The 14693-nt window shown below is 43.7% G+C and overlaps 1 protein-coding gene across 1 annotated transcript in view; it reads right to left on the minus strand.

The window, feature by feature from the left end:
- Nucleotides 1-14693, minus strand: part of LOC144681152 (dynein axonemal heavy chain 8-like) — a 1929890-nt gene that overhangs the window by 1694548 nt on the left and 220649 nt on the right. The window contains exons 9-10 of the mRNA XM_078542879.1: nucleotides 2929-3036; nucleotides 2742-2843 (exon numbers count right to left, since the gene is read on the minus strand). Coding sequence (XP_078399005.1) covers nucleotides 2742-2843; nucleotides 2929-3036 — 210 coding nt within the window. The remainder of the gene's footprint in view (nucleotides 1-2741; nucleotides 2844-2928; nucleotides 3037-14693) is intronic.

Below are 14693 nucleotides of genomic sequence, written 5' to 3' on the forward strand. Positions count from 1 at the left end.
CTCCCTAATATGCTGCAGTGCCTGTAGCTCAGCCTCCAGCTTAATAACTCAGAGCCCAAGTTCCCGCAGCCGCAAACACTTACTGCAGACGTGTTTGCCCTGGATCACAATGTTATCCAGGAGCTCCCACATCCTGCAATCGCAGCACATCACCACCTGGCCTGCCATTTCCAATATGTGTTACTTAATTAATAATTGTTAATTAGTTATAATTAATAAAGCCTACACCACCCAATAGGTTTTGGCACTGCCAGTGAACCTTACAATACTGATAAAACAATACAGTACTTACAATATTGATAAAACAAATAATACCAGTTACTAGTTTACCTGGTCCTTCTGCTGCACCAAAGAGTGGAAATCAAATACTGAAGGCTGAAAGAATAGAAGAAAAAGCACCTCCTCCCCACCCTTTACTGAACTCCCCACTCAGCACACTTTACTTCTTGGAGTAAACCTTAACTAAAGCACCTCTTTCCTCCTATGCAGTTGAATTCCCACTATGAACCAAATTCCCAAATATACTCACTTGATCTCTGTCTCACTCAGGCCAAAGTCTACCCTCTCTGACTGTGCACCTCTTGGCATGCCATTGACAAAATTGCGCCTGCGGGTTCAAATCCAAAATTCTCCCAGTGTTTCAGCAAGCTCCCTGCTAAGTCTTCCAGTGTCCTTTAGAAAGTCATTTCTCTCAGTCTTCTTGTATCCCCAAATGGACTTCCAGCAGCAAGGCACCCTCTGGCAACTTCTTGGTCCTTGACTGTCCACAAGTCTTGTCTCTTTGAACAGGGAACAATTTTCCTGCACCACCTCCTCACCCTACCCACCATCCCCCCAACTCCAGTATTCTGCTTGGTGACAAACACAACAACAGTCTTTTCCACTGCTTCTCACAGTAGCAGCTGATGCTGTCCCCCTCTCTGGGTCTAAGTCTCTGTCCAAAAAGACCAGGTGTCCCTCTTTGATATCAAAGTGTGAAACACTTCGTTTGATTTTCAATAGCTTTTGGCCTATTATGATAACAAAATAATTTGGCCCTGTTTCCAAGCAGTGTTCAGCATGATCTCACCACCCATCTAATCAGGACATTCTATCTCACTTCAAAATAAAATAAATATTTTAAAACATAACCATCTTACAAAATCTTGCATTTCTTATAGTTGGCAGCATTGGGAATCCACTTACCATCCTTAACAGCACAGCAAACGCAGAGGCAGCAACTTTCTGTTTTAATTTCACAATCCTAAAATAGATTATATTTTTGCAATGTGATGGTTTCAGTGGGTGCTGGCCACGCATGTTATAGGGTGTTGGATACAGTGAGGTCTGAAGAAATCATCACAGTCATACATAGGCTAACATTAAGTTGTTATTGATTCTTAGAACCATTTACAAATATACAGTAAAGGGTACAAGCTAGGAGCTGTCTCCATGCTTGCTGGTACACACGGCTCTGTCTAACACTAGACTGACCGCTGGGTGCAGACCATGTGCTCTCTTATATCACTGTATGGGCGGTAGTGTACTCAGTCCCATATTAACCCTATATGTGCCAAACCCTTATGATACACCTCCCCCAAAATCTTTATCCAATGCATTCAGTCATTATAGTTTACCTTGGCCTGAAACTTCCATGAAGTGGCAATCACAGTCGGGTTGCCACTTCACTCCTACATACTCACCTGGAAATGAGGCTGCTCCTTTCTTGCTCAAGCTTCCGACTCAGGTCAGGCAAGAACAGTGTAGTGCAGCAGGTTCCTTGATTGAGGGCAGCTGAGTCGGAGGTAAGGAAGCCATGCCCCTCTTTTGATAGCTCTAGCTGCCATAAATCAGGTAGGTTTACAGGTCAAGCCACTTTGCGAAGCCAGGGAGAAGATAAGTACACAAGGTAAGTGGGTAGGATTGAAAGTTGGATGTCGGGTGGTCGGGGGGGGAAGCGGTTGGGTGGTCGATGGGATTGGTCAGTCGAGGTGGTCAGTTTGTCAGTGGGGAGGTGTCAGGTGGTGATCAATGAGGGGTGGTCAGTGGTGGGGGGTCTGGTGTTCAGGAGTGGTCATTGGAGGGGTGGGGAGGACAGTCATGTGGAGGGAAGTGTAGTCGTGGGTGGGGTGTGTGGCTAGGGGGAGTAGTCTGGAGGTGGTCAGGCGGGGGAATTGGGGGTTGGGGGAGTTGTCAGGGGAGTTGGGAGGTGGTCGGGGGTGTAGTTGGTTATGGGGGGTATTTGGGAGAGTGGAGGGGTAGTCAGATGGCTGCAGTCAGGGTTGGGGAGTAGTCAGGGTTGGGGAGTAGTCAGGAGAGTGGTGGGTAGTCAGGTCGGTGTAGTCGAGAGTGGGGGAGTTGAGGGAGTGGGGAGGTAGTTGGGAGATGAGGAGATAGTCGGGGGCTGTAGTCAAGGGGTGGGGGTTAGTTGGGAGTTTGAAGGGGTAGTCAGGGTGGTAATCAGGAGGGGCTAGTTGGGGGGAGGTGGAGGAGCCAGATCAGGGTCCATAATTACAATATAGTCACGAATAAATCTAATAGGGAATTAAAGAGAATTCTGTTTAAAATCACCACAGGTGATTAGCATTGACGCATTTAAGGGGAAGCCTGGGCCTAAACACGAGGGTCAATGGAAGAGAAGGATATAAGACTGAATGAGGAAGGGTGGGATGGGCTTGTGTGGACTATAAACATCAGTTGGGTGAATTGTCTGTTTCAGTGATTAAATAGTATGTAATACTGTGTAATATAGAAAGTTTTACCTGCATTTTATTAATAACAATTTCAGAATCCTGGTCCCACACACGAGCAGCACCATCTTCAGTGATATATTCTTTGCAGGCTGTAACCATTTGGTTTGTGATCTAAGGTTGATAACGTACAATATTACAGCACAGCTACCAATATGCAGATAGATTCCAAGTACAAATTTATAATCAAAGTACCTACCTTAATAAAGAGGGAGGTCATCTGTTGTGAGGTGTTGTAGTACCGAGACACATTGTGGATCATTTGAATGGTATTTATCAAATTTGGAACACCTCTTGTCATGGTGACCTGGAAGTTGGATTATTTAATAACTATGATACATACAAAGATAATACTTTTTAAATAAGGCACATAATTAAAATAATTATATTGTCCCTTTGAGTGGAATTGTTTTTTAAGATGGGAATAAACTCAAGTCACAATGAGCATGACAGCTCTTGAAGTCACCACTGACGTTTTGAAGATAGGGCGCTAACCATGTGAATCTTCCTACTGTGTGTTATTCATGAAGGACATGTTTTCTGCCCACCATCAAAAGAAGAAAGTAATTTATAATAACCAATATATGAATGGCAGCAAATAAATGCAAAAATAGTACTTGAAAAATGTAGAAGCTAGACCTGGAAATACCTTGGGGCTGCACCTGCACTGCCCATGTTACTTAGCCAAAAATGTAAATTAGGTTTCTCAGCACTCTTTGCACTGGTGGAGCAGGATCAGTTCTGAATAATTTAGTATTGTTTCCCAAAAGGGGCAAACTAGTTGATCAGGATGGAGCAAAATATGTAGCATTCAAATAATAAATAAAATATTATGAGAGGTTAAAACAAATTCTTTAAAATTACAGCACAATTGTAAGAGAACAAAGAGGATAAAGCCCATTCCCTTCACAGGCCACGTATAATTGCTTGATTATTAATATACTCAACCCATGATGGGTTAATTGTCAGTTTTAAATTTGTTTTTTCCCTTCATTGAAATAATTGGCCCGATCTTCCCATCAACAGTGACTGTGCACATCACTGTGCTGACTGCGGAGATCATTATACGCTGACCATATTGCACATTTCACACTTCCAGCATGGTCTTCCTGTCCCGGCTGCAGCAGCAATGGATCAGCATGCCATCCACGGTGAACACTAGCAAAGTGGAGCAGCGCAGAGGACACAACAACCCCCTTATGTACAACATCAGCTGCCATGTTCAGGTAACTTTTTAAATCTCAAGTCTTTCGCTGGGGTTAGTGTGTGGGTGGGTGTGAGTGGGTGAGTTAGTAGGTGAGTAAGTGGGCGGGTGATTGGGTGGGAGAGTAAGGGCAGGGTGCGTGGAATGGGAGAGGGTAGTCGGGTTGGCGGGTGGGTAGCTGAGCTTGTTGGGGTGGGTAGTCGGGTCGGCCGGCTGGGCAGTTGGCTCGAAGGTGGGTAGTTGGATGCTTGGGAGGTGGATTGGGTAATTGGGATGGGGGTGTGGCTTAGCTGTGTGTGGGGTGTGCTTAGTAGTGTTTGAGAGGGGTGGGTTGTCAGGTGGGGGTTGGATAGTTGGCCAGGGAAAGGGGAGCTCGGGAAGGTTGCTGGTATGGGATGTTCTGTTAATCACTGAGTTACGTCAGAGATTAAACAGTCCAACAATTCTAGGGTAAGTATCCAGGTAAATAGGGGGAGGCAATGGCGTAGTGGTATTGTCACTGGATGAGTAATCCAGAAACTCAGGGTAAAGCTCTGGGAACCCAGGTTCAAATCCCACCACAGAAGATGGTTGAATTTGAATGCAATAAATGCCTGGAATTAAGTCTAATGATCATGAAACCATTGTTGATTGTCATAAAAATCTATCTGGTTCATAATGCCCTTTAGGGAAGGGAATCTGCCATCCTTACACAGCAACATGGTTGACTCTTAAATGGCCTAGCAAGCTACTCAGTTGACATCAACCCAGGCACTGGAAACGACAATGGCAAACTCAGTCCCGTCAACCCTAAAAAGTCTTCCTTGCGAACGTCTGGGGGCTTGTGCCGGACATTACCATCCCATGGTATGTCCTGTCCTACTGGCAGGACATACCCAGCAGAGGTGGTGGCACAGTAGTATACAGTCGGGAGGGAGTTTCTCTGGGAGACCTCAGCATCGAGTCTGGACCCCATGAAGTCTCACAGCAACAGGCAAACATGGGCAAAGAAGCGTCCCTCTGATTATCATATACCATCCCCTTTGAGCTGATGAATCAGCACTCAGGCATGTAGAACACCACTTGGGTGGAGAATTGAGGGTGGCAAGGCTGCAGAATGTACTCTGGGTGGGGTCTTCAATGTCCACCACCAAGAGTGGTTCGGAAGCACCACAACAGACCAAGGTGGCCGAGTTCTAAAAGACTGGGTCTGCGACAGGTGGGGAGGGAACCAACAAGAGGGAAAAACATACTTGACCTCACACTCACCAACCTGCCTGCCACAGATGCATCTGTCCATGACAGTATCGGTCGGAGTGACCACTGCACAGTCATTGTGGAGATGAAGTCCCATCTTCACGTTGAAGATAACCTCTATGTTGTGTAGCACTACCACAGTGTGAAAAGGGATAGATTTTGAACAGATCTAGCAACTCAAGACTGGGCAACCATGCGGCATTGTGGGCCATCAGCAGCAGCAGAATTGTACTCGAATACAATCTGTAACTTCATGGCCCAGTTTATCCCCCATTCTACCATTACCATCACGGCAGGGATCAACTCTGGTTCAATGAAGAGAGAAGGAGGGCATGCCAGGAACAGCGCCAAGCATACTTAAAAATGAAGCGTCAACCTGCTGAAGCTACAACACAGTATTATTTGCATGTCAAACAGCATCCGCAGAAAGTGACAGAAAGAGCGAAGTGATTCCACAATCAACGGATCAGATCTATGCTCATGCCACATCCCGCCACACCCAGTCTTGAATGGTGCTAGACAGTTAAACAAATCACTGGAGGAGCAGGTTCTACAAATATCCCCATCGTCAATGATGGGGAGCCCAGCACAGCAGTGCAAAAGAAAAGGCTGAAGTATTTGCAACAATCTTCAGCCAGAAGTGCCAATTGGATGATCTATCTTGGCCTCCTCTGGAGGTACCCAGCATCACAGGTGCCAGTCTTCAGCCAATTCAATTCACTCCACATGAGATCAAGAAACGGCTGAAGGCACTCAATACTGTAAAGGCCATGGGCCCTGACAAAATTCTGGCAATAGTACTCCAAGCCTGTGCAATGGAACTTGCCGCATATAGTATAAAGTTGTTACTTCCCCTGACATTGATATTCTTGTGATAGTCATAACGAGTGCAGAATAAAAAGATTCGACAATATATCTTTTTTAAGCAATACTCAGGTTCTGTACTACAAACGGCTATTTGTATGGACTAAAGACCTGAACTCCAGAGGTGAGATGAGAGTGACTCCCTTGACATCAAGGCAGCATTTGACCAAGTGTGGCATCAGGCAGCCCTAGCAAAGCTGGAGTAATGGGAATAAGGGAGAGAACTCTACACTGGTTTGAGTCATACCTAGCACAAAGGAAGATATTGTGGTTGTTGGAGATCACTCATCTCAGTTCCTGGACATCACTGCAAGAGTTCCTCAGGATAGTGTCCTAGGCCCAACCATTTTCAGCTGCTTCATCAATGACCTTCCTTCCATCATAAGGTCAGAAGTAGGGGTGTTCGCTGATGATTGTACAATGTTCAGCACCATTTGCGACTCCACAGACACTTAAACAGGCCATTACCAAATGCAGCAAGCCATGGACAATATCCAGGCTTGGGCTGACAAGTGGCAAGTAACATTCGCACCACACAAGTGCCAGGCAATGAACATCTCCAACAAGAGAGAATCTAACCATCACCCCTTGACATTCAATGCCATTACCATTGTTGAATCCCCTATTATCAACATCCTGGGGGTTACCATTGACCAGAAACTGAACTGGACTAGCCATATAAATACTGTGACACATCAGTTGATCAGAGGCTAGGACTCCTACGGCAAGTAACTCAGCACCTGACTCCCCAAAACCTGTACACCATCTACAAGACTCAAAGTCAAGAGTGTGATGGAACACTCTCCACTTACCTGGATGAGTGCAGCTCCAACAACACAAGACGTTTGACACCAACCAGGACAAAGAAGCCCGCTTGATTGATACTCCATCCACAAACATTCACTCCTTCCACCACCGATGCACAGTAGCAGCAGTGTGTACCATCTACAAGATGCACTCCTGGAACTCACCAAGGCTCCTTGGATAACACCTTCCAACCCATGACCATTATCATCTAGAAGGACAAAGGCAGCTGACACATGGCAACACCACCGCCTGGGAGTTGCCCTCCAAGCCACTCATCATCCCAGCTTGGAAATATATTGCCTTTCCTTCACTGCTGGGTCAAAATCCTGGAACTCCCTCCCTAACAGCACTGTGAGTGTACCTACACCACATAGTCTGCAGCGATTCAAGTTGGCAGCTCACCACCATCTCAAGGGCATTTGGGGATGGGCAATAAATGCTTGCCCAGCCAGCGATGCTCACATCCCTTGAATGAATAAAATAAAAGTAGCATGTAACTGGCCCGAGGCTCCGACATTGGGCTCTGTGTAAGAGATATTGGCGGAGAGTCCCGGTGCAAAATAACTGATTAGAAGTTTAATCTTCCTGGGCAATTACATTGCATACTTGCACATCAGGACCAGCAGCATAGGTTCAGTGTATTGCTGCTCCTGATACCACAAGATCAGCTCTATACCATGACCATATAAGCCCAACTTGCCAAATAATTCTTAATATTAAATTGTTATATGTCCTGCAAGACAGAAATTAGTGCTTTGGTTTTCTCTCATTTAAAGCACCTGATCTTAGGCAGTTCAGGAGATGCAGCCCTGTATAACAGAGCAGGAATGTGGAATAGCAATGACAACAGCTATTTGCTTCCAAAAGGCCAGTTGGCACAGGAGGTGCTACCCATGTTTAAAAAGGGGTGGGTGTGAAAATTGTCAGTCAATGCACAGCCATCCAGCATCTAGAGAATTCTGAGAATTCTGTTTGATATGGCAGGCACTATTTACCTGGATGACCAAATCCACAGGGAAACTTGGCCATGCTATCACAACGGTTCTGCAATTTGTATTTATTATGAGAAGGTTTGTGCATTGAATTCAGAAGTAACGAGTCTACTCACACCTTTAGAAATTTTAAAAATTAAATTAAAACATTTATTAGCAAAAGAAAAGAATTAAAGCAGATACGAAATATTACAGTCACATCATTACTTAATATTATAACAAATCCCAAAATTCCTAATTAACCTGACTCCCAACTACATACCCCCTTTAAGGCAACAGTCCAAAATAGATTTTAAATGTAGAGAAGCAATCCAGCAAGGTTACAACAGCACCTACTCGATAGTGGAATTCCACTAGGCTTTTAACACAACTTTGCTTAATGGAACAGTAGACTTCTGCAAAGTGGCTAGAGGCTGTTTTCCCCAAGTCCGTTTCGCATGTTGTATCTTTTAGATCTTACACGGCCACTCCTGATACAACCTTCCATCTTTCTTTAAATATATTCCTTCCTCTTCAATCTGTAAATCCCGTTGTTTCCATATGTCTTTGTAATTTACTTTTCTCACACCATAAAAATCTTTCATGTTGTCAATATGGCCTTTTCCTTTTGGGAAAAATAAACATAATAACGTTGCCCTACTTATCCTGTCAGTTGGAAATCTTTACCATGTCTCTTTGAAAACCAAACACCTCTCCACTTACCTTAAAATACAAATTTTATTCACACCCTATCTGCTGAGACTTTACCCTAGCTCACTCATTAGCATTTCAAATACCCTTTTTACACTTAATGCTTTTGATAATTTCAACTTGCTGTGTATCTGGCTCTAATTCAATTAAATCAGCCACCAGACACAGCCATCCACACACACACACAAACATAAGCCTACTGTACAATGCCCCACAATAATATTATGAAAACTATGTTAGCTTCATGACAATTCTGATAAAATGATATCAGCAGTGACATCATAGTGAATATGGAGGAAGAGCTCACAGAGTTCAGTGAGTATACAGTAATTATTTCCTCAGGGCAATGCCTTGACCAATCAGAGTCAAGCTGTCTGGTTTAAATTTCAAATAATGCTTGGCAGTTAACTGTAAGTCACTATCACTGGTGCATTCTCCATGGTAACACCTCTACCAGAGTCCACTTGCCAACCAATCAGCACTCTCGTCTCATAGAGAATAAATTGTTGTTTTCCCCTTATATTGGTATTCTTGCATAGTGTCCTGATGAGTAGAAGATGAAAAGCTTCAATATGACTCTTTTTTCAGCAATACTCAAGTAATTATTTCTTTATTTCAGTTATTTCTTTAATAAAAGCAGTCTTCAATCAGAGCGCCAGGAGGTAAGGGAGCACAGATTGAGAGAGTTCTTGGGCAGAGAAGGAAAACTGCAGGAAATTTAAGTAGCAAGTCCTGAAGAATAGGCCTCAATCAGATAACCTGCAGGTAAGGGACCAGAAGGTAACTCGTAAGGTGTGGGTGAGTGTTTGTATGTCCGCACCAGCAAAAAGTCTTAAGTTTATTTCCTTTAAGTTTAGATAGCGATATAAAAAAAGTCGGGGCGAAGCACCTCAGTCCCGTTGAATGCACATACTGTGTCATGTTGTAAGTTTTTAAGATGCTTTTCATGCCCTGGACAACTAAATGTGTAAGGAGTGTTATCAGTAGGAGGAACATGAACTCCAGGACAGACTTTTGATACTCTGCTGGCAGGTTTGAAAGTGGTGGGCTTGAAAGAAGCAGCTGCCCCCTAGCCGGGGGCCCTAGTCTGCCTCCCATTTTATGTGGGGGGGACAGCGGAGGCATAAGGCAGCTTGCCTGCCCTTGGGCCTATTAAAGTTCTTGAGTGACTAATTAATGACTATTTTATCTGTGGCAGGGAGAGGACCATGCCAAGTGAGTAGCTCGGCAGATTTTACTAGGCAACCTGGTGTCGGGGAAGTTGGGGGAACCTCCTTTGGGGCCAAAGGGAAACTGGGATGACCAGCAACTCAGTGCAGACCAGGAGATCACCAATGACAGTGAAGTATTTTTGTTGTTCAAGCCAAGCTTTCATGGTACCATCACTTTGCCTCCGTTGTGGCCAACTTGTTGAGAGTAACGGCAGATGTGGGCACACTTCTCATCTCGTGTTTGTTTCTGGCAAATCTGTTGGAGTTTACTTGCAGTTGCCGGCAGGTATCTCCTTGTCAACTGGGTGAATGCTTCAATCGATCAGATTGACATCCTGTTATTTGGAAGGTCCACTGTGGCCCTGGAAAGTGTGTCTGCCATTATTTGGCTTTGCCCTGGATGCATACCATCTCATAGGTCAACGTCATGAGGCATAGACGGAATCTTTGGATTCTGAGGCATCTTTGCCTGTTCCTTCATATCTAGCAAACAGCCCAGCGGCTTATAGACTGTTCCCTCCCTAAGATCACTGCAGATGTACCTACATCATATGGACTGCAATGGTTCAAGAAGGCAACTCACCAACACCTTCTCAAGGGCAATCAGGGGAGGGTAATAAATACTGGCCTAGCCAGAAATGCCCACATCCCATGAATGAATAGGGAAAAAAATGGACCTTTAGGCCAATGATATAGCCTGAAAATTTCTCGCACATCCACGTGACTGAAAGGGCTTGCTTTTTGACGATGGTGTACCTTGTCTCTGTGTTCGACAGTCCTCTGGAAGCATAGTACACTGCTCAGCGACTTCCATCCAGTTGCTCTTGAAATAGGACCGCTCTAAGGCCTGTGGTTGAAGAATCCACTGTTATGGGGGTGGGCAGGGATGGGACATAATGGGCCAGCATGTCAGTTGAGAGCAGCATCGCTTTAATGTGAGTGTATGTTTTCCCTTGATGTGTATCCCTTGGTCTTTCTTATGTAGATGTCTCAAAGGTACTGTGAAGTGTGCCAGATTAGGTAAGAATTATGTCAATTGATTCATCACCCCCAAGAATCTCTGGAGGCCCGGTATTGGAGTTGAGAATGTGGTGGTAGCTTTTGCTTTCTGTGGATCCACAGTGATGCCTTTATTGGTGATGGTGTGTCCCAGGAACCAAATTGATTTCTTGGAGAACTCATTTCTCATTCTGCGTCAGCCCTGCTTTCTGCAGGTGTTCTATATGCATACGGACATATGAATTAAGAAAAGGAGTAGGCCATTTGGCCCCTTGAACCTGTTGTGTTGTTGAATAAGATCATGGCTGATCTGATTATGGCCTCAACTCCACATTCTGCCTACCCCCAATAACCTTGTTAGTCAAGAAACTATCTACCTCTGCCTTGTAGGACTGCTGTGAGTCTTTTGTTTCCACTGTTGTGTCATAAACTAAAACATCGTTCATATGGCAGACGACACATTGTACATTGAAATATTTCTGATGCTGATGTGATTCCAAATGGCAGCCAGTTGAAACAGAATATGCCAAAGAGTTGAAACAGAATATGGCAAAGGGGGTAATGAATGTGGTCAGCAACTGGACTATTTGTCTAGGGGAAGTTACCAAAAGCCACTGTTGGCATCGAGTTTTGAAAACACCATATTAGAGTTTAGTGAGGCTTTTGTCCACTGAGGACATCGGGTAAGCTTCTCTGGTTATGGCTTTATGGAGCTGTGTCAAGTTGACGCAAATACGGGTGGACCTGTTTGATTTTGGGACTGGGACCATCCCAGAACACCATGCGGTTGGTTTCGTTTGTTATCTCATCCAGCTGCTGCTGCACTTGGTTCATGAGTGGGTAGGAAACCTTTTGTGGTGTGAACAGGCACATGGGTTTAGCATCCTCCCTTAGTGTGATTTTGTATGTGTTATCCAATCATCCCAAGCCTGTAAACAGCTTCAGGAACTCCTTTTTTACACCTGGAGCCAGGCCTTTTTGGTTGCCTCGTCAATTTTTTGTGAAAGGTTAAGGTCAACATAGGCTTTTCAGCTGCGCACTGATCAGTCTTGTTGTGGACCACGCAGAGGGTCTCTCGGATTCTTTTGTCTTTGCACCCGAGTGTCACCTGAGAAGTACCTTTCACCAAGAGTTTGATGCCTCCTAGTCTGCACAGGTGTGTTGTAGGTTTACCAGCTATGGTTCTCTGTCTGATAGGACTGTAATGCTGGCTCCTGTGTCCAATTTAAAGTTTGTGAGATAGCCATTAACCGAAATGTCCACGTTCTACAACAAAAATCCAGGGTTTTTGACCTTTTCCAAGAAGCATGGCTGTGTGTCCACCTGGTGTGATGTCTCAACCTTTTGAATCCTCTTGGGATCTTCTGTGCATTTTGATGTTTTGGCTTTGTCAAACTTCCCAAATTGTTCAATCCAGTTGCATTGAAAGCATTGGACTAAAAATGCTGGACATCAATCATGCCTTTTGGTTGCTCTGCTGGTCAGAGTATTGCTTCCCTTGGCCTGGAGTGTCCCTGTTTTTATGCTGTTTCACTAATGGAACATGGGGCTTACTGTTATGCCCTGGTTTGCTTTCTCCCCTTAATATGGATCTGTTAGAGCTTCCTTTGCTTGAAGCACATCTGAGAATGCGTCATCTGCCACTCCTTCAACTGTTCAATCCCTAATTAGCTCAGATTTCAGGTCATCATAATCACAGCCTTCAGCCATTCTACACAACTTAATAATGGACTTGACAGGTTTCCCTGGTTCCTGGACATGTTTATTAAATTTAGCCCTTTCAAGGATTTTGTTATTTCTGAGGTTAAAATAAGCATCAAATAATTTTAAAACTTCATCAAATTTTAAGCTATCGGGCTTACTGAATAAAGCAGTGAGTTAACTTGTTTAACTACTGTATTTTTATGCATCTAAGGAATCTCGTTCTACAATTTTTGTTATTGTTCTGGGCCTTGGATAAGTCCAAATTGGTCTGGAAGAGTGGATTTCTGATCCATGGTTACAATTTTTAAATTGCAGGTTCAGCTTTGATAGATTTCCAAAAAAACTAGGATAGTGCCTTTGTAAGCTTCTGCACAAAGGATTTTCCTGTGCTTGCCTGTTTTGGTGGGCTCCCACAGTAATGGCATTTGCAATCTCTGTGTTTAAATTTATTCACCAATGGCTGCTTGGATTGTCTGGTTAGAGTCTTCCCTGCTTTAGCGCAATGTTCTTGGGTCTTGGAGGCATTGAGTCCTGGCTTTTGATGAGTTTTTAAGCTGCCTACCCGATTGCGATTAATTTTTAATTATTTTTTCGTTTGTTCAGAGCGAACTTGGCCACTATGTGTTCAGGCATTGATTTTCCAGTCCTGGTAACATCCTCTTAAATTTCCACTGTACTCTAATACAATTTCATCCTTTCTGCAATGAGGTGACCAGAAATGCAGACAATACTCAAGTTGTGGCCTAATTAATGTTTTATATAGATCTAGCATAACCTCCCTGCTTTTATATTCTGTGTCTCGGTTGATAAATGAAAGGGTTCCAAATGCCTTTGGAAACACCTTTATCAACTCTGTTCTGCTACCTTCAGGGATCTGTGGACATTCACTCCAATGTCTCTCACTTCATCTACACCTCCCATTTATTGTGTAATCCTTTTCCTTGCTTGACCTCCACAAATGTATCACCTCACACTTCTCTGGGTTGAATTACCTTTGCCACATTTTTGCCCACCTGACCAGTCCAATGGTATCTTCCTGCAGTCTAGAGCAATACTCCTTACAATCTACTGCGTGACCAATTTTTTATGTCATCTGCAAACTTCTTGATCATTTGCCTACATTTACATCCAAATCATCAATACATACCACAAAATCAGCGGACCTAGTACTGAACCATGCAGAACCCCAATGGAAACAGCCTTCCAGTCATGAAAACATCCACCAACAATTATCCTTTGTTTCCTGCCACTGGGCCAATTTTGTATCCAACTTGCTATATTCCACTGGATCCCATGGGCTTTTCATTTTTTAACCAGTCTGCCATGTGGGACCTTGTCAAACACCTTGCTAAAATCCATGTACACAACATCAATTGCACTAACCTCATCAATTGTCCTTTTTACTTCCCTTAACAAATCTATGCCAACTTTCCCGGATTAATCCATGCTTTTCTAAGTGACAGTTTATCCTGTCCCTCAGAATTGACTCCAATAATTTGCCCACTACTGAGATCAGACTGACTACCCTGTATTCATTCGGTCTATCTAACAAAGGTACAACATTAGCAGACCTCCAAACCTCCAACACCTGACCTGTATCCAGTGAACATAAAAACATAAGAAAACAATGGTCAGGTCCTCCTGCCCCTCACGACAGTGAGATTTTCCAATCAAAAGACTGAGTTCAAAACCAACAGGTTCAAAACTTAAAGCTTGTCTCTGTCATGTGATTTCCTGTAAATCACTAGCCTTTGCCTTTACCAAGTTTTTCCCCATAAATTCAAAATAAACAAATGGCTCTTCCCCCTCAAGTACCATGCCTGTCAGGAGATTTCTTGGAAAAGGCATGCCTGTTGGCAGTTCCAAGGTGAACTTATGATATTTTTTTTAAAACTTCAGGTCAGCATCCAAGTGACCAGGTAATGCCTTCCAAATGTCTTTCCAATTTTAAAAGAAAAAAAATAGTTTTGAAATATATGATTCTAACAGTATATTATGGGCCTACACTTTGCTTAGCTATTCTTCCTTAATGTTGTCATGACTCACTGGGGGTAGCTCACTGTAATATCAAGCCCCACTGCTCCCCAAGCCATGACAAACGTGAAAAGTTTGATTAGACCACCAAATTGCCCAATTCACCTAACTGTTTAAGTTAGGTTAATAGAATACAAACACCAGGTTTGTAAACTTAACAAGTAAATAACTGTTTGTTAAACAAATTGTCTGTAACCAGTGGCAAATGAAAGAAGTATGAACT

Source organism: Cetorhinus maximus, chromosome 5, assembly GCF_964194155.1.
Source record: "Cetorhinus maximus chromosome 5, sCetMax3.hap1.1, whole genome shotgun sequence".
Classification (NCBI taxonomy): domain Eukaryota; kingdom Metazoa; phylum Chordata; class Chondrichthyes; order Lamniformes; family Cetorhinidae; genus Cetorhinus; species Cetorhinus maximus.